This window comes from Perna viridis, chromosome 3 (genome assembly GCF_037379345.1).
Source record: "Perna viridis isolate PV_CMFRI_1.1 ecotype Kerala chromosome 3, ASM3737934v1, whole genome shotgun sequence".
NCBI lineage: Eukaryota > Metazoa > Mollusca > Bivalvia > Mytilida > Mytilidae > Perna > Perna viridis.
This window is the reverse complement of record NC_142447.1, coordinates 19,518,322-19,542,903: the sequence shown is the minus strand read 5'-3', so window position 1 is coordinate 19,542,903 and position 24,582 is coordinate 19,518,322. Positions and strand designations below refer to the sequence as shown.

General features: G+C 32.4%; 2 protein-coding genes across 3 annotated transcripts in view; one reads left to right on the top strand and one right to left on the bottom strand.

The window, feature by feature from the left end:
- Nucleotides 1–2,891: 2,891 nt before the first annotated feature.
- Nucleotides 2,892–17,018, bottom strand: LOC148621348 (protein PRRC1-A-like). 2 transcript variants are annotated; one of them, XM_088575548.1, is made up of 10 exons: nt 16,911–17,018; nt 12,395–12,490; nt 11,259–11,356; nt 10,789–10,820; nt 10,388–10,515; nt 9,743–9,885; nt 9,338–9,392; nt 8,815–8,924; nt 7,028–7,185; nt 2,892–5,990 (listed from the first exon to the last, which is right to left on the bottom strand). In XM_088575548.1, exons 2-10 carry the CDS (start codon nt 12,483–12,485, stop codon nt 5,675–5,677), a joined length of 1,131 nt encoding a protein of 376 aa, XP_088431674.1. In that variant the 5' UTR covers nt 12,486–12,490; nt 16,911–17,018; the 3' UTR covers nt 2,892–5,674. The 2 variants fall into 2 exon arrangements, with proteins under 2 accessions (XP_088431674.1, XP_088431675.1); XM_088575549.1 differs by lacking the exon at nt 10,789–10,820 and adding an exon at nt 10,911–10,924 and having other exon boundaries at nt 16,911–17,011.
- A 67-nt stretch (nt 17,019–17,085) lies between these two features.
- The window catches only part of LOC148621347 (3-hydroxy-3-methylglutaryl-coenzyme A reductase-like), a 33,114-nt gene continuing 25,617 nt past the window's right edge, over nt 17,086–24,582 (top strand). The window contains exons 1-4 of the mRNA XM_088575546.1: nt 17,086–17,217; nt 21,339–21,517; nt 22,443–22,554; nt 23,488–23,575. Of these exons, the coding sequence (XP_088431672.1) occupies nt 21,356–21,517; nt 22,443–22,554; nt 23,488–23,575 (362 nt within the window). The 5' untranslated portion in view covers nt 17,086–17,217; nt 21,339–21,355. The remainder of the gene's footprint in view (nt 17,218–21,338; nt 21,518–22,442; nt 22,555–23,487; nt 23,576–24,582) is intronic.

The following is a 24,582-nucleotide window of genomic DNA, read 5'->3' as shown; positions in this document are numbered from 1 at the left end:
TATTTGATAACATGTTTATAAATATTTATCAACATGTGCATAAAAAATTATTGATATCAATAAACAGATGAATTAGTCATATGTTGATAAATATTTATAAACGTGTTGATAGATCATTTATTAAAACTATAAAATGAACGAATTATTAACATATTAATAATAGTAATTAAAGAGTTATTAAATCTTTTCCCGTAAAAATTGCATGCCGGGTAATCTCCAATTTAAATAAGCAATTAAAAATACTTTTCTGACCACTATGAAACAAACTTAGTAGCATTTTCTTTATCAACACGTTAATAATTCATTTATTTTTGATATCAATAATTAATTATTAACATGTTGATAAATTGTTTCTTGATATCATTTTTTATTTATTAACATGTGAATAAAAAATGTTAAATTTATTGATATCAGTAAATAGAAAATAATTTCCACAATGGCTTGCCATATAAAAACGTCAAAGACAATAGTACAAAATTTTTTTTTTGGTTTCCTTTCATTAAAGCTGCATTAGCTGTCATTTCCGTAAATTTTTGTTTCTGTTGAAATATGCCTTAACCTTAAATTATTTCTACTAAATTGTACTTTTCTTGTATAATTTCATTTGATATCCATAAACAAAATGCATTTAATACATGAAATAGATGTCTATATAATAATTGTCTTTCAAGACAAAAAATCGACCTAGTTAAATTCGTATGCATGTGACTTCTGGTGACCTTAATCCGAGCATGTGCGGTAAGGGTCGCTTCTGTAATAACAAATCTGATTGCAAAGCGAAAGTGATTATTCAACGGCTAGGAATACCGACGGGCTCAAGCTGTAAAAGAAAAAAGTTCGAATATGACGCAAGGATCCGTTTGAAATTTACCTATTGTGATATAATGTGGCACGAATATGGTCATTATTCATTTTAAAACTAATCAAGAACTAGATGAAATGTTATGAAAACAAGACACGTGCTTATCTGTGTATTCGTTATTGTTATTTTTTAACCAAGGTTAAAGTATTTTTAAGCCATGTGATTGTTTGTTTGTTGGGGTTTAACGTCCGAGCAGCAATATTTCAGCTTTATTCAGACAATGAACATGAAATTGATGATAAAACGAACATGAAATGATGATGAAATGAAAAAGGGATGGGACACAAGGACAATGGGGTTGACAAATTTTAATTGCCACTGGAAATAGGGAGAGGTGGGTAGGGTCCGGCAATTTAGCCTCCTGTGGCGGAGCCCTATGGTTCCTACTCCGGGAGAATACCACAGTATACCACAGTTTAACGTGCGATGAACGTGGCATCTTTCCCAACACGGTCAGGTTTTCCGTATTATAGCCTGACAACCCCAGCATGTAACATGCCAGGGGTACCCCATCCCACCACCTGGGGCACACATTCCAGTTGCTCTGTGGGCAGAGCGCCCTAGCCCCCGGCTAGGGTTCTGAGCACTATTTAGTCGCCTTTTACGACAAGCTTAGCGCTGCTGCAGGCCTATTCTTTTAACACCCGGACCTGCACGGGGATTAAGCCATGTGAATGGCATGTGATGGCCTGTCAGAATCTTTGGCGAAAAATAATTAGATCAGAGCTATCGATCTTCTCTTGATTTAAAAAAAAACGTTGTTTTCACAATATTCCGTAGGTATTATCGACATTTATTGCTTCAATTGCATTACTACAAACTTATTTCATTGAATCAGCAAAATTCAGTAGAATCAAAACTGAACAAATTTGACAGCTAATGCAGCTTTAAACTAATTGTCAAGGCTGGGTTAGACACACAGTATTTTCTTCTCGATTGGGGACCTGGCTTTTTTGTTTTTATTCTGGCATGCAGATGCAGTGAAAACTTTAAATTGAAACTCTAGCTATATCGATATAATTACGCAATAATGGACATCGAAAGTTAAATCACACTATTTTGTCTGTCTATGGTACATATTGTAAAAAAAACTTATAGTTGCCTTAAATTTTCAAAACCGTCTTGTTACACTCTACAACCCAAAAACCAAGTGTAAACTTGTAAGAGAAGTTTGTGCATATATTGCCCTTAAACCCTTTTGCTAACTCTTTATTTATTAAAATCAATTCTCTTGTTGATAATGCCTTTACACACTGGCTTTTGGGATTCTGGGAACCAGTAGGCGTTGAAAACTTGGGATTGTAACATATACAGTGGATTCCTGTTAATCACAGAACCTATTTGTCTGAAAAAAAAAAATCATTTAACAGGAATATCGCAGGGGCGGATCCAGGATTTTAGATTGGGGGGAGGGGCACATTTAAAATTTTTTAAGGTTAAATTTATGAAATATTCTCCTAGAGTAGGTGCAATGTAGATATCTTTTGCGGTAAAATTGGCGAGAAATTAAAGTTTCAACCTAAAACCGTCTAAATTTACTCATGACAATCCATTCTTTGCAAACTTTAGGGGGAGGGGGGGCACGCCGGCCTTTTTCCCGCCTAAATACACCCCTGATATGCTATTAACAGAAACTGTCACTTCAAAGGAAAATACCTTTTTTTATCAATATTAAAGTTCTTTCTGCATGTCTAATTAAATTGCTGCTTTAGTGTTTAGGCAAAAGAAAATGTAAAACAAAATTCTTAAGAAAACTGAGGTATTTCACTAACATTGTTGTTTTACCCATTTAAATACATTTTTGAGTAAATTTTGAAAGATATTTATGCAATTAAGAGTTGTTTTCTCATTTTTGGTCTTGTGTTATGCAAATAAGAGGATTTTTTTACATGGATATTTTTATCTTGTTCTTTGAATTTTATGCAATTAACAGAAATATGCAGTAAACAAGTATGTGATTAAGTGGAATCAACTGCACTATCAACTAATACATCTTCAAAAAAAGGCAAATTCTTTGTAAGATCAAATACAAATTTTATAAATTTTTATTACATTATTTTAAATACTTAAAATAAATCAGCGTGTAGAGCTTACTACTGTTCCAAAATGACTACAAGATGGTTATACTTTAATAAGTACCAGTACATATAAAATTCTGACACTACTTAAGGCAAGGTGATTCATGGTGTAGAAAAACCCACAGATCAGATGATGCTTTATTTGGTTTACATATGCTATATTTCTATGTGACAATAGCCCTTTCAGTATTTAGAGTTGTACTTTTGAGAAAAACTACACTTTAACCTTCCACTAAAAATCAACCAAATCAAGAACCATAACTCTTGCAAAGTGTTGATTTCATGTACAATCTATTTTTTTCTCAAAAGTGCAACCCCCCCCCCAAAAAAAAAAAAAAAAGAGAAGAACTATGACTGGTTCTATGATCTCTAATTGTTTCTGAACAAAAAATAAAACTGAATTCAGTGGTGTTTTGACATGCATGAATTACCTTCTGTCTGATTTTTATAAAGACTGATACTTAATAGAACCTACATACTTAGTTGATTTCTTAAATCTGATTCAAATGACAAAACCAAAATCTAATTTTAGCTAAATATCTATATTATTAAGCACCTCAAAGAGAAAAATTTGTCAGATAGTCTTTCTTCTCAAAAATCAAAAGGACAATGATACAGAAGAAGTATGGCATGGTTGCATAATTCAAAATTAAAACCATAACCCTTATTCATTCTGTCCTGAAATAATATTGGACTGTTTAACCCAGGACTTGATTTTTATGAGCAACTCTGGGTGTTTCTAGAAAAGCAGAGGATGCTTACCCTACCCGTGCACCATGTCCATGCTCCCAGTTTTTAGTGGAGTCAAGTTGCTCATTTACTTTCATTACTTTGTATGTATTATTTTAGTTATTTTATGTTCTTTGTGGTGTTTGTCTGTTTTTTTTTTCCATATCTGGTCTTTGTCCCTTGATTACATTCTTTTGATTTCCACCACAATCTTTGTTCCCATGACTACTCTTTAACATTATAAAAACATGAACAACAATAGCAATTTCTGTATTTTGATATAGCTGTTCAATGTCGAGTTGCAGCCTGCTTCATCTTAATCAGTATTACATGTCTGATAGTTGCGTGCAGGGAAAATATCTTTATTTACAATGCATTTTGCCATATACAGTTTAACTTACTCAATCAAAGCTTTGGTCACTGAAATAATAAAACCAATAGTTCTCTGAAGTAGGCAGTTGTGAAAACAACAATACTTATAAGTTATAACATAAGCTGACAATTCAATGGAATTTGAAAATACCTTCACAAGACTACTTATTATTGTTCCTAATATATGTAAAAAAATCATCATTAAAATTCTACCAAAACCAACTTCAAGTGTCCTTGCTAAATATATTGGTATTGAAACTGTAACTACAAATCAATCTATACTAAATAGCACTTATTTTATTGTAACACCCACAAAGAAAATGTCATTATGATATTGCATGATAATGATAACAATATACACAACTTAACTGAAAGAGGTAGACTAAGGGTAAGGGACATAACTCTAGAAATCAGTCATAGGTTTGTACCATATTCAATTTCACCCAAGCCTTTCAAGTTTTCCTGTGAAACAGAATGAAATCAGTTTAAGTTACTTTGATGCTTACATGAGAGTGATGTAAAATGGTGAATACAAACATTCCAATAATCTGTCAGAGTTGTTTTCCCTTACCCTAGGTCTACCTCCTTAAAATGCCCTTTGATTCACTTGATATATATATTGCTAAATATTATTTAAAAGCAACACATATGAAGTGGAAATGATTTTAATATAGCATGCATTAAACTTCATCAAAATTTATGTCCATCTAAAATTTTGTAACCAGATTTTTAAAAGAGGCCCACTTTGGGGAGAATAGTTATGTATGGAACCATAATTAATTAAGCAGTTAACTGAATTTTACATGATTTATTTAGTAAATTATTAAGTAAATTTTCTAAAGCAATAAATATCATGAAATATTTTGCTTCAGTTTTAGATCTGTATTTATCTGCAGTCAAACAGTATTTAATCAGACATAAATGAAAAGCCCAGTGTAAAAAAATTTCAAAACATACATTTTATACACAGTACTGTACATACACATGTGCAATACCCCCAAAAGTTAATAAGAACATTCAGATTAAAAATTAAGTACATTGATGCATTAATCAATTTCTTCTATCTAAATATGAGTATTGCAAACATCATGACTTCACTAAAATGCTAGAAAAAAAAACATTTCTCATACTATAAATAATATCTGTCATCTTTACACATGTTCAGATTCTAAATATTATGCAGGAATTGTCCACTTTCAAGGCAAAAGTTTAGCAAACAAGAAAAAAAAAATAAATAAAAATAACAGAAGTCCTAAACTTTATCTTGCCTAGTTTAATACTGTAAACAAACCAATTTTTGCAGTGTATACAGTACTTTAGTCCACCAAATAATAGATAATGGCATATCCACGGGGCAGATGTTCCAGGGGTCAAAACCCTTTCAGTTGGACAAATTTGTTACTTCAAGCATCATTGATTTGGAGGGGGGCAAACATAACCATTAATAGTCTGGAACAACCCCTTTCAAAGTCCCTCAATCCACGTCTGCATATTTGTGATTGAAATAAAATTCACAATGTAATCATCATGATTATAGTTCTTATCAATACATCAAAAACTTGTTGTAACAGAGAATAAATAAAATTATGAAAAACACCAAAAATATAACTATAAACTAATAGATAAAATATTATTATGACACAAAGGAAGTTGGTAATCTTTCTTTATACATGAAAGCCAACTGTCTAGCTGCTAAACACAGAGATTCTCTTCGACTTATGCCAGTCAATGAATTTTGCCAGTCTGAATGTCCTATGTGTGGGTGTGTCTCTTCAATCACTTGACCAATGGATTTAGCGAGACCTGACCAACGAAGGGGATAATCTGACGAGGTCTCATCTTGTGCTTTTAAGATGTACTCCGTTGGAATTGGATTTGGTTGGGAGAAAGTCTGTAGTTCCACTCTGTGAACTGGGTCTCTAAGTATTAAACATGTCATTTCAAACCATCTGAAATTTACAAGAAATAATGAGCATAGCTGATTGGAGGGAATATCTGTTAGCAGTGGAGGAAAACTGTGTTATAGTTGAACAAAATTGTATTAAGATACTTTATCTATACAAGAAAAAAATGTGACTCTTTTTAGATTGAACCATGCATAAAAAAACATATTAGAAAGATTCCTCATATATAATCAAATTATAAACTGAATTAAGTTCCTGCACTTTTAACCTATTTATCAAAGATCTATTCCCTCTTTCACTAGACTTGACCTTCAACCTGCAGAAGGGCAGGTCACTTCTAAATGAACAGAAACTATCCATCATACAAATCAACATAAATTCACTCCATGTCTTCATGTTGTCTTCTAGTCATATTGTTTTTTAAGTTTGTACTTTGATGATTCTTTGTGTTGTCAGTGGATCGTAATATGTGTTTTAAAAACCACAGGTGTATTTTCTATGGTTTTCTACTTGTCTGACACTTTGGTATCCTTGCTTTATAAATCATAATAGACAACTATTAAATATGCAATACAACTAACAGTATTTGTATGGGGAAAACTTCACATTCTATGGTATATAAGGGATGGGGAATGAGAAATGGGGAATGGCTATGGTGTATTGGGGGATGGGGATTTTGAATGGGTAAGATGGTGAAATTAGTTCTAAGATATTGATTGATATGAAGAAAAATATTAAATTCAATTAAAAATTACAGCTAAAATGTTAAAGAAATTAAAAACATAACATTCAATTTAATAATGTCAATATTTGATAAGAAATACCCAATGGGGATTGTATGTGGGGATACAGATTTTCCTATGGGGAAAGAGGAATTATCAATAGGAAATGGGGGATGCTATATGGTATAAGTGGGAAGTTCATACCATACAAGAGCTGTAACATGTGGTTTAAAGGACAGCTCAAAAAACATCTCCTAATCTACTTCTTATTTTTTTTTACTTTGGCAAAGGGGCATAAAACAGGTATAATTGTCCCTACTCCCTTGACCTTCAGGGGTCTTGACAAGCTTATTTCTTTACCTGTCAGGTATTGTTTCTATAATAAAGCCCTCCAACGATACAACTGGGATGTTATCTGTAACATTGCCCTGTTTCCGTAGATTCTGTATCCTTTCTTCAGCTCCCTTCAACCCAGCAGTAAAACCTACTGGCTGGGCTGCTGTATTTGCTTGACTATCCTACAGAATAAATCACCTTAAATGCTAACAAAAGAAGAGACTGATTGATTAATTGAATCACTACAGTAAATTTATCTGTTTTCAGGACACTTAAGAGTATTTTCATAATTTACACAACAGTTTTTTTGTTGTTTTTTTTTTATTTTTGCAGCCATTACATTTTGTGACTTACACTTTCTCAAACATGTATTCCATGATAAAATGTTTTGTTTTGTTTTTTTCTTGGTGGCAATTTATTTTCACAGCGAATTGGTTTCTAGTATGCAAAATTAAGTGTTTAGTCTGACAGTCAAGTGGGTACTTTGAATTATCATATAGCAAGATACTTTCATGGTTTGCTAATTTTGAAAAATTTTAGCAGACTGTCTAAACAAAATAAATTAGGTGAAAAATTTACTTTGGGCTTAAGTACATGTATGTTGAACACCATTAAAAAATTTATTTGAGATAAATACTGTAATCTGATTGGTTAAAATAATTTTGTTATATCTCAATGGATAAAAAAAAATATTGACACGTCTCTCTTCAGTGAAATTCAGAGCTACTTTTCTCATGTTTAAAGATAAAAATATGTTTTAAAAGTAACTTATAAGAATTGGCAATGATAAAGATTTTGTCTACTGCACTTCGCGTTACTTTTCAATAATCAAACTTTTATTATTGCCAATTCTTAAGTAAATGCCAAAATAAGAAACTCCAAAAAATTTCCTACAACTTTTTGTGTAAAAATCATCAATTTTATACCTGCCAAAATAACCTGTTAAACAGTATCTGGAATTTAAGCTATTACTACACCTACATGTATCAAATCTGCTGTTAATTATTATGAACCAATGGTGCAAATCAGAAATATTATTTACTTATAGAGTAGTCAAAGACATTTAAAATCTAACATTGGTGTGAGACAATGGTGGAACACAAGTCTGTGATTAACAGCAACTAATTAAACAGTCAAGAGCTCCAAAAAAATATATTTCAATTCTTCATGCAGATACCTAACTCAGAGGTTCAAATTTATTTTCAAGATTGAAAGGTCCTCGACTTTCTTTACATCCTAAATGAAAGGACCTCTATAAAAAGTGGAAGGTCCTAAATAAGAGTTAGCATGAATATTGTAGAATCAGGACCTAGGTAAATGATATTTCAAAGGTCCTGTATAAAAATTGAAGGTCTCAGACCTAGGACCAATGCTAATTTGACCCCTCCCCCCCCCCAACCCCGCTTAACTTGAAGTTTTCATGTTAAAATCAATAAAGCTCTATTGACAGGGTGTACAGATACATGTAATATTTTGATCTCATGGCAGATACTGTAAACCGGGAAAATTCCACGCTGTCTTTTTTTTTTGTGATTTCTGCGATCAGCTTTAGTTAGCGATCGTTCCCTAAATCACATTAGAATGTTCTTCGAAGAAATATTCAGGACTGTTTAATTTTCACCTAACAAGTCTTACTACAAAAATAGCATATATAAAACTGGCTCGAAAATTTCACAGTTTACAGTACATGTATTATGTGCACTTTAAACATGCTAAATTATGACCATCATGAACCAGCAGCTCAATCACATCTGCCTCCATCCCCATCCCCTAAGCTTCCATGGGATCTGAACACCAATATAAATACATACCACACCAGTAACAGTGGCCTTGCCAAAGACATATTGGAAAGCTTCTCTCACTGCGCCTACTTTGTTTTCTTTTGTTGATGTCACAACAATATCAATATCTCCACCACTTTCTGCAAAAAATAATTATTGTCGTAGTTTTTCTGAACTATCTTTCATGGTTACTGAAACATGACCTTTGCAGTCATCATACATTTAAAAAATCTCTAAAATTTATTTTTTTTAGGAATTCAAATCAAGATTAATTTGAAAAAGCCAACCTTTATAGAAAAGCATGAACATTCCTAAGTCATACAATTGAGAACTGTCATGCAAACAATTTTTCAGTCATCATGGTTTAGAAATAAAACATCAGTTCATAGATACTTGAATTTATGGATTTACACCTCCATCATAAAAATGAGAATTTAAAGAAATTTTCCTTTCCTGCGATATCATATCTTGTGGTTTGATTGTCAAACAAAATTATTCTAGATGCATGGTAAGCTCAGAAATTCAGTCCATAAAATAAAATATCTTTACTTACTTATAACTTCTTTCATGCCAGGATCTAATGTAGTGATCATACTCTCCATACCACTCTGAAATATATCAATTTGAACATATTAGCAATCATTTACTTTATCAATAGATGTTTTTTTCATTTTGAAGAATATTTATCATTTCAATTACTAACTTAAGATACTGTATAAAGGAAACTAATTCAATTCTATAGCCAAAAATGCAATTGGGTTGCTAACGTTATGCTTTTAACTTTTGTATCGTTTCTTTAGTGGAGATTTTTTTATTGATATCAAAAGAATAGTAAAAATGACCAAACTGATAAAATCTCCTTAGCATATGAAAGGAATGTTTTCTTTTAGTTTACTTTCTACTTCATTTTTCATTTGAAACCAAGCAAATTGATGCTACATGCACTTTGAATAACAACCTTGACTTTTGACATAATTTTGTTCCCAGATAACCACCCAAATAGTCCTGTGTCTGGTCCATTAGGACTTTGAGGAGAAGTGGGGACCATTTCTGCTGGTACCTCTATCTGTGCACTAGCTTCATACGGAGACTGGATAGGAGCTGGAAAGAAAAAAGACAGCTTACAATAATGTATAATTCAATTTCACAAAGATAATGTCAACCCATGGTGGTGATTCTGATTTCCATATAGTTAACTTTGCATACATTTACGAAAGTTTACTAGATGGTGATCTTAACTTCTACCCCAGAAATAAAAGGAGAAACAGACAATGACCTTAAAAGGTGAACACTTAGTATTGAAGTCAATGGTGTGTTTTTATGAGAATGAAAGTGTTAAACATTGAGGACAACAACTTTGAAATTAATTTGCGAGGAACATTTAGTTAGTGCAAATAACACTAATGACATGAATCTTGTGATTATTTCCATGCATTATCAGAAAAGAATGTGAAGTCAATGTCCCAATAATACTGTGAAGGAACTCACAGCTATTTCTGTGGAAGCTACAAAATTCATACCCAAGGAATGAAATTCATCACCTAACTGGCATATAAATGTGAACCATAATTCAATTATAGATCAATTAATGATGAGCACTTACTTGGAGCCGCTACGGCTGTGGATGTTGTAGTTGGTGTTGACACTTCAGTTGTTTGTGCTGAGAGAACAGGGGAGACAACTGAGGCAACTGCAGTTCCAGGGGTACCTTTAGGGGTAACTACACTTGACCTGTAAATCATGAGTAATAATACTGGTACTAGATTCAACAGTTGGCATTATGTCTAGGAGATACATTTACTATAACCATAAAACACTGGGACAGTACACTATGCTGACAAAATACTTTAACACTTTAGTGAATTGAATCATAAAATGCAAATTAAATCTATCAAGTTGCATAAGATTGAGAGTACAAAGAGGCACCAAAAACAATCCCATGCACATCCAGTAGTACAAAAAAAAAATTTAGACATATTTAATAAAAATTTAAAAAGTACTTGCTTTTGAGGAGTAGTCACAGGTGATCCTTCCTTCTATATAAAAAATAACAAACATTTTGTTAAAAGAAAAACAAACAAACAAACACTATAAAAGATTGAAAAAATAAAATTCTGAGTACCTACATGTACTGGTATTTCTGAAATGATATAATACATGTACGTCACAGTAATACTTTTAATGGAATGTACAATCATCAATAACTTTGTTGCACTGAATTCATAATATTTATAAATTTATACTACTATTCAGAAATTATGCATGCAATAGTTATTTTCAGATTTAGGACAATTTTATCAAGATTAATATTCAATTTTTCTTTTTTCATGATTTATACATGTAGTTATATATTATGGGAAATCCTCGTCCAGATATGTGAAATGTCATAACATGGCATGCAGTAATATTTTTTGCAAAAATGAAAATCTACACTACAATGTATCTGTATGTTTACCAACATGAAAGTTACTTACTGATTTGATTTCTGCTGAACTACTGACATTCATGAATGCAGGAAGAGGTGTTGGAGGACCTATGTTACTTACACTGGGCTTAACATCTGTAGCTGATGCTGTAAAAATGTATTGCTTGTATTAGACATGAGATCACAGATATCCCTGCATTTCAAAGATTAGAAGTTGGAAGAATCATCATCATCATAATTTATTTACTGATATAGTCACTTCCTTTTCTGTCATTTTAGGAAAACCAAGTTTAGAGAAGTAATGGTCTTTCGTATAAAAACATGTTTAACCTTTCAAGGTGGATGATGTCTGAAGGCATCGCCTAGCATGTGTCAAATGATGCCTAAAGCTATTGCTTGAGCCTGGCCAAACAATGCTTTCAGGCATCACCAATCATGTGACTTTGACAGAACTTTTTTGCACAGATTTTTCAGCAAACTTAAGGTAGAAATCACGTAATAAATAATTCCCATGAAAGCTTGAATTTAAAAGTTGAAAAATTACTACAGTTTATATCTTTCACATAATTACTAGACAATGAACAAAGTCTGGTAACCAATACGAGATCAAAACAAGCTGTCACCATTTTGTCAACATATGACCCATTTACATGAAAAAGTTAACTAGAAGGATGAAATATTTTTAATGTAAATTTTTTCAATATTTTCCAAGCTGAATAATACATCTTGAAAATAATTTTTTATTGCACTTGAATGGCTAAGATCTCTAAACTTCTGTTTCAATGCAGAGGATTAAAAAAATGACTTTTAAGTCTCTCTGGGTAAAACTTTCCAATTTTTAAGTTACATTTACATTGAACATATAACTTCTTTAAGTTTACTGGATTCCAGGGTACATTTCAAGAGTTTATATGGTGACCCTAGGCTAGTTGTAGCTAACGTTTAGTCTCCATTATAGGCAGCCACTTTTGTCAGTTATTAAGTCTCTTTACTTGACTACACAGTAACATTTCTGACTGCTTTAAATTGGCATTAATATATAACTGCTTTGAATACTTTCAATTGAAATGGCCAAAAGCCTTTAACAATCCACACAAAAATTTGGAGCCCTGGCTGTTGGACTTAGCCCTTCACAATTTGATCATTGAAGCAGTTACATAAGTACCGTAAATACAATGTACTCACCACTGATCTCTGCCTCTTGCATTTTTCTGGCAAGGTCAGCCTCCTCTTTCGTGATTATTTCTGTAGATTCATCAGAGGATTCTTCCATCATTTTGACTATTTGTAGAAAAAGATAGTTACAAGTTAACAAGAACAGTGCTAAAGGTCTTGACCTAACAAAAAATATTTTTTATAGATACAATGACTTGCACATATGATCTAAGTACTTATACTAAATAAGCTTTTTTTTCCTCTAGTTAATCAGAAAGCTTTTATCTGTGCCAGTGAGGTAAACCAAAGTTGTGGAACAGAACTGAAAAACTGACAAATGCATAAGAGACTTGTAAGAGTATTACAGATTACAGCTGTACATAAAATTCCCTACAAGCCAAAACAAAAATGAGAGGGTCAAAAGTGTCAAAGTTCTGTAAAAAAAAATCTTATATATTCAAAGATTTCTGAACTATTCACTCACACAAAAACTAGTACAGTAGCAAGTATTAGCAAGTTCACTTTTTACAAGAAGTACTGACTAAAGAATCCTATTTACAAGACAATTCATAATTTTATCAGATACTTAATCATCTAGAGATCAACTTAAATAGTAATCCAGATAAGAATCATGCAAATTTTGTAATATGTGATACATCCCAAAAAGGCTACACATTTTAATTTTTGTTAGTAAGCTGCTTTATAGGTCTATATTATGAAATGTACAATCATTCATTCCAATCTATCTGTCCTTAGGAGATAACTAACATTGAAAATCCAATGATTTCAACTGTACATGTATTTTAATGTCATGTAGAGTTATCACCCTTTACTTTGAATTCTACAGTACATTCTATAAAATATATATCTCTTATATGAAAAGCCACATGTCATTTTCTATTTATCTGACGCAGCTTTAAAATGGTGAAGTTTTATAAAATGTTTGCTTTTAGTCACTTAAAATAACTAAACAGTGATATATCAGCCCAAACTTGGTCAAAACTATCATTAAGTACTTGTAGTACAGAACATACAGTTATAGTTGTAAAATTTTATTAAGGTTTTGTCAACTATTATTCCATGAAAACCAACAGTCAATGAACAACAACAGCCAAATACAAAATTTTCGCCGTCATATGATGTTTTGACACCAGAAAAATGAATGACTTCAATTGAGGCCTTAAACTTGTTTCCTCTGACTTTCATGGTAGGAGAATAAAAAAATAGGTTAAATCTAATACAGGAAGAAGTCCTCACGAAAGTTATCAATATGAATTTAACCTTTGACTTTCAAAGCACTGAGAGCACAATTTCAGTCTTTCAGAAATTAACCTGTAATGCTGATGGCAAGTAAGGTTCTTTACTAGTTTCATATATAGCTAATATTCCAATTTTTTGTTAAATTATGAAGGAAAAATAAATCCAAGTTAATGTAAATTAAACTGTAAAAGGCAGGATTATTTTTTAAAAGATTTTTATAGTAGATAACATTTGTACTTTAAAAAAGAACTTCAACCTTGACCACTTTCATTTATCTCCTGTTATCTCAAGGATATAAACATAACAAAAAAATTAACGGCCGCCATTTGACAGATCATAATCCCAACATCAGTTCTATGCAGGATACCCAAAGGAACATTAAATACCAAGTTTGGTTTCCATTGGTTAACTACTGTCAGAGGAAGATTTTTGAAACATATAACATTAAAAATAGCAAAAATCATTGAAAAAGGGCAGCAACTCAAACATGGCTAAACAGATTAAAACCAAAATCTGACCACAGATAGATCTTATGCTGAAAACTTTTATCCCACATCAGAATGTAGCTAAACCAAACGATTTTGGAAATATACATTTGTATGCAAAAAAAACTACTGTCTGACCCCAATTTTCAATTTTCAGTAACAGCAGCCATGCTTTTTGACAAATCAAATATCCCCACATCAGTTCTATGCAGAATACCCCAAGGAACATTCATACCAAGTTTGGTTCTAATTGGTCAAGTTAGGTTTCGGAGGGAAAGAGTTTTGTATAATTATTAACGACGATGAACGACTAAGACGGACAACTAAGACAGACGACGACAACGGACACCAAGTAATGGCAATAGCTTACACGGCTTTCGGCCAGGTGAGCTAAAAAAAAGTCGTTTTTCACCACTCAAGGGCAATAACCCTAACATAGAGTCGTCTGACAACTTTGATCCCTTGGAGACTTCTGCAGGCCTTATAATAAGGATATTTCAGCAATTGAAAGATATTGGCCAAAACTAATGTTTTGGAGATATATGCAACAAACAACTGTATGACCTATGACAAGTTTGATCCCTTGGAGACTTCTGCAGGCCTTATAATAAGGATATTTCAGCAATTGAAAGATATTGGCCAAACCTAACGTTTTGGAGATATATGCAACAAACAACTGTATGACCCCTATGTTCCATTTTTTAGTAAAAGTAGCAGTTTTTTTTAATTGATCAAAAAACAAAATGATGCTTTTGTTAAGGATACCCTAAAAAACAAAAATACCAACTTTCACTGAATATTGTATACCAGTTTCTGAGAAGATTTTTGAAAGTAATAACATCAAACAGCAAAAACAGCAAAAAACATCCAAAAAGGGCAATTACTCCAACATGGGTCCACAGATTATCACCAAAATTTGACCACAGATACATGTAGATCTCATCATGCTGAATACTCTTACCCCCGTTTCAGAATTTGGCTAAACCTAACGGTTTTGGAGATACAAAATGTATATGCAAAAATCAGCTGTATGACCCCTATGTTCTATTTTTAGTGACAACGGCCATGGCTTTTAACCAATCAAAATCCAAACGGTGAATTTGTTAAGGATACCCTGAAAAACAAATGTACCAACTTTCATTGAATTCTGTATATAGTAGTTCTTGAGAAGAAGATTTTAGAAAGTAAAAAACATCAAAAACAGCAGTCTAATTAAAATTAGCCCCTCCAATTTTTATTCGTTTGGCCTTGTGTACATCAAAAATAAAAAAAAACGCAAGGTCTAATTTTAATTAGACTTCAAAAACAGCAAAAAATGTCCAATAAGGGCAAAAACTCCAACATGGGTCAACAGATTATCACCAAAATTTGACCACAGATAGATCTCATCATGCTGAATACTTTTACCCATGTCAGAATTTTGATTAAAACTACTGATTTTGGAGATATATGCACCTACGGCCAGGTGAGCTAAAAAGTTTTATTGTATCGTATGGGAACCTCAGTCAAATGTATCGTGTCACCTTGTGACCAAAAGTATCAAGAAACATCAATATCATGATGAATTGTAACTGATAAATTAGATTTTTTCACACAAGACATGTCCCACTTTACTATTTGCATAGTAATTTCATCTACTGTTTGAAAAAAAAAGATGTATTTTCACCTGTATTGTATCGTATCGAAACCTCAGTCAAATGTATCATATCGCATCGTGACCAAAAGTATCAAGAAACATTGATATCACAATGAATTGTTTCATCGTTAGTATTGTGAATACAATTCATTACATTTTCCAGATATTGTCTGTAAGCCTAGTCAGTTTGTGCAAGTGTTTAACTAATAATAGGGACAGAACATCAGTGGAGTCCTACATACATGTATGTAGCTCTGTCAACACAATTTACTTTGCCCTTTTGTCACATTTTGTTCTGCAGTCAGAGTTGCTTTTCTTCATTTTGATTGTTTAAGGCACCTTCAAAATAAAGAATTATTTCAGCAATTTTCACATGCCAGCTTACCAAAATGACAAAATGAAATGCAAATTAAACTATATACTTGATCTTGAACAGTCAAGAACAATGTCACAATTTGCATATTGAATTTGTGCAAGTTCAGGAATGTTAGTTTTAGTTCTTGAAAGAATGTTAAGTGTCAGAGATTTTGTAATTCCAACTAAGTCAGTATAGTTTTGCTTTTACCCTTTGACCTTCAATCACCTATTGAAAAGCAAGTCACCTGATCGCAATTCTGATTTCCGATTGGTCAAATACTGACGACTTAGTGGCATGCAAAAAAACTGTATCGAAAACTGAAATTGCGTGCTATATTATTTTATTGAATGAAATGTAGAAACTTGTAAGTAAAAAATAACACAATTTTACTGTGTTGGATATCTTTTTTTAAAGACAGTACTTGTTAAAAATTAACTGTGAAATAAAAAAAAATGCCATTTTTTTTATAAGCACATGCTTTCAGACTCCGTGTATGGGCCATGGTGCTACAACGTAGCTGTGCAGTGACACGTCTACGGTAGCCACTAAAATGAGTATAATCTGAGTACAAATCAAATAGTTCCTTCCCTTTGAGGCAAAAATTAAAATCAAACTAAATTGAAATATTGTGTTGGAAATGATAGTGATGATGAGTCTGTATGACTATGAGCGAATAGAAGATTTGCAGATCATGCTAAAACGGACATGCATTTTCTCATTGAAATGCGCTTATTTGCCTCTGTGTTAAAGAAGTATATCTTAGTTTCAATGCTACTTGTGTGTGACAAAGTTAGAATTACGAATTACCAAAATTAGGATGAGTGTTTACAAACAAACTGTCAGTAATAACCAAATGACATCACCAGCCACGTCTTGTTCGCCGTTCTGAACCTTTCTTGACTTTTCCCTTTGCATCTAATAAAATATTCTCGGACTTTTACAGGGAACCAATCATTTGCCTTACTTTCCTTTTCTAAAAATAGAACCGGAAATGATAAAATTTGTCATTGATTTACACCATGCTATATCCATGCTATTGATTACACAAGTAACCTTGTCGTATTTACAAAATAGATATGTAATGTGAGGTTTGGTTTTATATTCAGTTGATGAGGTAAGAAAAAAAGTGTCTTTGATTAATTCATTCAAAAGTATTACTAGTATTGTAGTAGTTAGTTTGCTGCCGTGCTGGACTGGAGCTTGAAATCAAATTTTAAAATATGTACATGCTAAGCTTAGCACCAATAACTTGGTTGATGGGGAGTAGTCTGAATTTCCTCTGACCCTGCCACCCTTCTTTTTTTATTTGGATATGTTAGTTTGATATGCTAATTACATCAAGAGGTTGGTTGTAAGATCAGAGAAAACATTAACTGCAGAAAGGGTGGTCTGTATTTGACTGTAAACAAAAAATGAAAATATCCGATGAAAACATGAAAGATAAACATAAAATGCGTGGTTTTATGTTATACAACTAGTGCCAGTAATGGTGCCTGTAGTTAAGCATACATAGAACCCAAAAATCTATTTCAAAATCAGTAGCAGCTTTCTTCTTTATAAAAAAAAAAAACTGTTTTTTTTAACTATGTTTTGAACGGTTTATTCCAGAGTATATAAATATTAATTTCTATATCCGAAGATTTTTGTTTGTTGGGGTTTAACGTGTGAGCAGCAATATTTCAGCTATATTCAGACAATGAACATGAAATGAAAAAAAAGGATGGGTCACAAGGATAATAGGGTCGACAAATTTTGATTGCCACTGGAAAAAGGGGGGATGGGTAAGGTCGAGCAATTTAGCCTCCTGTGGCGGAGCGCAAAGGTTCCTACTCCTATCAAATACCACAGCAGGGTTCTTTAACGTGCGAGGAACGTGGCATCTTTCCCAACACGGTGCACCACTATGGTTTGCAGTCAGGTTTTCCGTATTATAGCCTGACAACCCCAGCATGTAACACGCCAGTTGCTCTGTGGACAGAGTGCCCAGCCCCCGGCTAGGTTTCTGAGCACTATTTAGTCGCCTTATACTACAAGCTTAGCGCTGCTGCAGGCCTATTCTATTAACACCCGGACCTGCACGGGGCTATATATCAGAAGATACATGTACGTGTACAATACTATCAGCACAACTTTTAATTTCACCACAATGGAGTCGCCATTTAGAAAATTGTCTGTAGTTTACTACTCCTGTCATTATACCAAGGTATTTTTAACAGTACTAGCAGTTAAATAATATTTCTCAGTTATGGATTGAAAAAAATATTGAAAAGTAATGAAATGGAGCAATTTTATCCTAGTTTTTACTTTGATGAAGCCATGGTGGAGGACATGAGTGACTCCACTGTGAAGAGTGGAGAAATTAGAATTTTGGTTGATGGTGGTGTATTTACAATAGAAAAATACCTTAATTGGGATATTTTGGCATCAGATTATTTTGACCTTTTTCTCTGAAAATGTGCATGTTGAATTCTGGTGCATTCAGAATGATAAATGTTTTCTTCTTGAATTTTCTTCACAATGAAATTTTCCTTAATTGTCCTGAAAAAAAAAATGCATACTGAAATTCAAGATTACTGGGATGTAATCTGTAAAAAATTCTGGTTGTCACTGGGATGTTGTTACCCATAAGAGGATTAAGTTTATAAGCTATAAAGACCTTACCAATAAACTTGTCACTTACATGTAGGTCTAAATTAAAAATATGTATGTTTGCTGTTCACCGACCCACCTGATTTGAAGGGCCCGACCGATTTATTTTATTGCCAAATCTCTGATGCTATTTTTTTTTTTTTGTGGGTAGAGATCGAAATGCTGATATTATTTTAGCCGTTCTGTTGATGCATGTTGTGAAAATGTTTGGAAAATCTGGTAATTGACCTTTTTTAAAGCGCCATCTCAACTTACTTAATCAATGTGATTTTAAGATGGATGCTTGGCCCAATGAGGCTAAGTCCTTATGTTCTGTTCCTCTGTCAAAATAAAATACAGGAAAACTTAAAAAAAAAAATGTGCCATTTGTTATTAATAAAAAAAATTTTTCTTTACAATATCCCAACAAAATTCGCATGGAAATATCTATAAGATGTGTTGGAATACATGTACATGTACATCCCTATGATTTGACCCTTGATAAAAAGTGTCTGTCTTGGACAAATAGCTAATGGTGTAAATTTTCTCAGTTAATTTTAAACCAGACTTTGAAGAGGTGATTACAGTGGTTCACGATTTTGATAAAATATTTTAATATATCATTTTTGAAGTTTTGAGAGATGCCATGGCAAACACTCAACAGTAAACACAAACAATAACTAAAGACCTGGACCTAGTGCTTTTAATGATTTTACATGTATGATGGGTGGAGCAACAACTCTGTCAACATTCACTAGTAAATGTTTCTAGTCTGACATTTTTTGTTCTGTTTGATATTAAATAAACAGTTTGTTCCATTCTATTACGTCGATGATTTCAATTTCAAATTCTTGTGTCCTTATACATTGTATCATTTACAAAAGATATAGAAAGATGTACATGTATTAAGTTTCAAGACATAGAACATTACCATTACAAATAACATGTAGCATATCAATGATATAACTGATACCAGGGTTACTAAGGAAACTCACTCAAATTCTAGCCAGTCCTGAATACAATTTTTCAATACATTTACTATATGGCTATATAGATTTTTGCTAAAATTAGCCAGCCCCGCCAAAAAATAGCCAGTCTCGGGCTGGCGGGCAGGCTACTATTTCTAACTCTGCTGATACACACTTTTTGTACAACTTCATAAACAACATAGAAATAAGGATAATATAATAACAAGTCATCAAAGACACGGAGACTAACTTATTACCTTTCATATGTCACTTCCCTTATACACTTAATCTGCATTTGTTCCTTTTCAAAAATTTCAATAAAATAAAAAAAATTTCCTACCTACCGACCCAAGCTTCAAATCATTTGGTAGGGGAACAGCAAACAAACATATTTTTATGTTTGGCCTAATTACACATGTACATTGTAGCATATAATAATAGAAGACTTTAGTAGTCTTGTCCTTTGGAAGAATTGTAAACATAATTTGCAGCAGACCCAAGCTTCAAACCATTTGGTAGGGGAACAGCAAACAAACATATTTTTATGTTTGGCCTAATTACACATGTACATTGTAGCATATAATAATAGAACACTTTAGTAGTCTTGTCCTTTGGAAGAATTGTCCATTGCATGAATGATGAAGTTCCAAATTGTAAACACATGATTTTCAGCAGACCCTCCAAATATGGGTGAACACAAATTGTCATTACATTACATTAGAAAGACTTTAGCACTCATAAAATATAAGATTGGTTTGCATGATATTTTTTTTTTCAAAACACATTTCATTTATCAATAACAGTTTGAGTATGATATCCATGTTCAACATTGTTGGTATGGATGACGTCTCAACCAGCTTGGAGAATGCAAGAATTTTTTTCTGAAAAGGTGGATTATAAATGTATATCAAACTCAACCTTGAACTTTACAATTTTTTTTAAATTTTAAGCAATGTTAACATCTTTGATTTGTTAAAAAAATTATGCAAAAATAACAACTGTTCTAGGTTTACTGGTAAACTGTAAAGCAATCACTTCTGAATTAAATCCTTTTTGACAGAGCCATTTTGAGCCATTGATGGTTTAGACCTACTACATATATAAAACATTGCTGAATCTCAGTCCCTATAAGATACATGTAATTTATTCTTGCAACCAAACCAACATGTTTTTGAAATCATTTTAAGATCCCGTTCCTTCAGCACATGTACATTTCTACTGGTACATTTTTTTTTGTAATTAACTGGCTTTGGCTTCTTACATATTAGTTAGCCATTTGTATGAACTATTATTGATAGTATTTTGTTTTGCATGAATGAAATTCAGTTGACATTTTTCCTTTGATTTTAAACTACAGTTGAGGTGACTTAACTATAATGCACAGTGGGGTTTAATTTACATTAACATTTTGTGAACCATGTTAAATTGGGCAAGTTCAAAATGAAAATTCATGTGCCCATATTGAAGTTGACAACATGTTTACAAATACATAAAATTTAGTTGTCCTTCAGGCAAGTGTAATTTAACTTTAACTTGCCTAACTGGTAATTTTACTTGTCTCTGATAATAAGACAACCTTCAATATCAAATCCTGCCGTCTTGTCTGAATCATTGTAATCTTTGAATATTTTTTTTTCAGCCATTAGAACTTTGAAAATGTTATCAAGTTTGTATCACTCATATGGATACTTTTGTGCCTCACATCCATGGGAGATAATCATTGGCTCTGTTACCATTGTTACTTGTCTGTTGTCTGCAAGTGTTTTCACTGCAGGAAGTAGCATTTGTGGTTGGAATTCTTTGTGTGGGCAGAACCAGGTATGTTTTTGAGATATCGACTACTATCATGTGACAGCAATACACAAAATTTTTACTTGAACTTGACTTTCAGACAAAATAAATGTTAAACTTTTTTGTTAAAGCCTGTTTGACTAATTCAGAATAAAACCAGATATATATACATGAACATGTTAGAATAGTGTAGTAATTCAGTAAGCCCATGTTTGTTGCTTGTGTTTTTGAAAAAGACTTCTGTGATTTTATGCTAATGCTATTTTTATATATTAATTTTGAAGGGAGGTAAAAAGAAACATATAATTTTACCTGTATAATTATTTACACATGTGGTTCAACATCCCATTTTGGAGCTGTTTTGACTGCAGCCCTAAATAGGGCAACCAAATCAGAAAACAGCTGTGGACCCTGAAACCCAAAAAGTTTTAGTGGTTCAACAAAATTTAGGCCTGTTAAATTGACAGTATTTTTCAAATTAATTGTGCAGTAGAAATTAATCATTATTAAAACAAATGATTATCTGTCCATAAAATTGTGATAGATCTAATTTGGATCCAGTCATCATCGATAACCCTGATCAGATGATTGCTTCTGGAAGATTATTTACCACTTATAAAAACTTTTCCTCATCTGTTAAACAGCAATTAACGCCATTTGTCAGATTTATGCTCATCTTAATAACAAAATGATATTGAAACATGAAAAGGCACAAAGGCATTTTGGTCAAGTTGTAAGGGCAGAAGGGTATGGTCAAGTACAAGATGGGCACGGACTCCTTCTAAATTGGACTGACAAGACCATTGGTGGCCCAATAGATGATGCCCTGATTTTTAACATTCTGTATGTAGCATGTATTTTGATTTTTTTGGGGGAGTAATTTGTCTTAAGAACTAGGGAATATTTATCGAATGGTCTTAGAGAGAAAGTAAAACAAATATTGTTCTTGTAGACTGAAGATGGTTCAGAGTTGATGTTACTATCTGTTACAAGGTGCTTAGCTGTTATGTACATATATCTGCAGTTCAGAAATATACGCCATCTTGGTTCAAAATGCTTATACGGTAAGTATACAACCATTCTGTAGTTAAGTTTAGGCCTGCTGGGCAGTCATTCATCCTCATACATGTATTTGACAGTATACACTATCGTCAACAAAAATTTTAATTTCTGTGTCTCCACAGTGGAGTTACTCGTGTCCTCCACTGTGATTCCACTGTGACTCCACCAAGGTAAAAACTAGGATAAAATTGCTTCTTTTCATTACTCTTCATTATTTTCTTCCATTCATAACTGAGAAATGTTATTAAATTGCTAGAACCATGAAACATACCTTGGTATGGAGACAGGAGTAGTAAATAACAATTTTTGAAATGGTGACTCCACTGTGGAGAGTGGAGACACCTTGACTCCACTCAAGATATCTCCACTGTGGAGAGTGGCAAAATTAAAATTTATGTTGACAGAAGTGTACTACTTACTTTTTACTACCAAAAGCCTTTTCTGTACACATCTGGTAAACTGCATGCTAACATGAGTATAAGTGCTAACGGTATGGATCAGTATGAAGTTTTGCATGACTTTTATCAGGCTTGGATTGATATTAAGGTTATCTGTTTTGGATAAGGGATTTATATAAGACTAAACATTATTCTATTTTCTCTGCATAACAACTTCAGTAAAAGTTTATGAATCTCATTGAATTCATACCACTAGGTTACTTACTTTAAACTGTATAGGAATAAGGGACCAAAAAGGTGAAAAGCAAATATTTTTCTGGTTTTTACTGACACAGTAAATTTGTTGAGATAATCATAAGCTAAGGGAAGGCAATATTTACACATTTTGAATACATGTGTATCACAAAGTGCTCAAAGGTATTTCTTAGCATAAAAGTACTTGTATATGTACTTTTTTTTACAACATCCTAGATTTTCTTTTTGTATGAATATTTTATACCGCATGAATATTTTATACCATATGAATATTTTTTACAGGTATTTCAGGTTCCTTGATGATAACATCAAGTTTGTTTTTCACCTTTGTGCTTGTTAAAGTTGTTGGTGGTAGTGTATCTTTACTTACGTAAGTAACTGTTTTGTTCAATATTTATACCCTGTCACACAAAATGGTGGGGTATTATGTTATACCCTTTAAAAAGTGTGTCCGTTTTTCTATCCCCCCCAATGGTTCCCAGAGGATTACTTGAGAAAAAAATTCATGAACTTTTTTTTAAAATTTTGTGCAGTTGTTTAGTACCATAAAATATAATTTCAGTTAAGTACCATTCTGTGTAAGAATCTAGCAATAAGGGTGGCACATCATTTTCCCCAATTTAGTCATTTTTTCCTAAAATATATTCAGTACATCTAGAAAGCTACCAAATAGCTATTTTAGTTTATCCTAAGTGCAGGAAAATTTTCCCGACATTTTTTCTGTAGTGCATTTCAACTAAATTTGACCTATCAATATCTTAAAAGAGCAAGTTTTACAAACATTTTTATGGTTATTTTTGGTGGATATCAGGTATAATTAATTGGTTAATGCATTTGTTTCTTTCATGTGCCACACCTTATATACATTTTGCCCACTTCTTAGACAGAGTAGCGCTTGAATTTTCAGCAAAATCCAAACTGTGGTTTTTGACTTTTAAAGCCATTTTGAACATGATTTGAATAGTTTCACAGGATATTATCAGTTACTATTAGTCTAAAGCAACTATTATTCTATTTTTCTACACAATTAATCTAGACAGTCATTTGAATTAATTTGAAAGTGTGTTAATGGATATATTTTTGAAACATATGATCAAGCAAATGAATGGTAAAACTAAAAACATTGATATTAAAATCTGATAAATGCTACAATTTTTGGCTGTTTTTTCCCCCGTAAGCCATATAGCTAAAAAAAAAAAACGTAACTGTGGTGATAATTTTCTTCAAAGATCATTTTAAAACAATTTTAGGAATTATTACAAATATAAAAATGAGCAAAAATAAATTGATACCAGAAAAAAATGATAAAAAAAGATGACTTGAAAAATTCCTTGGTTTTCAGAATATAAGGTATACTTTTAAGTCAAAATATCACTA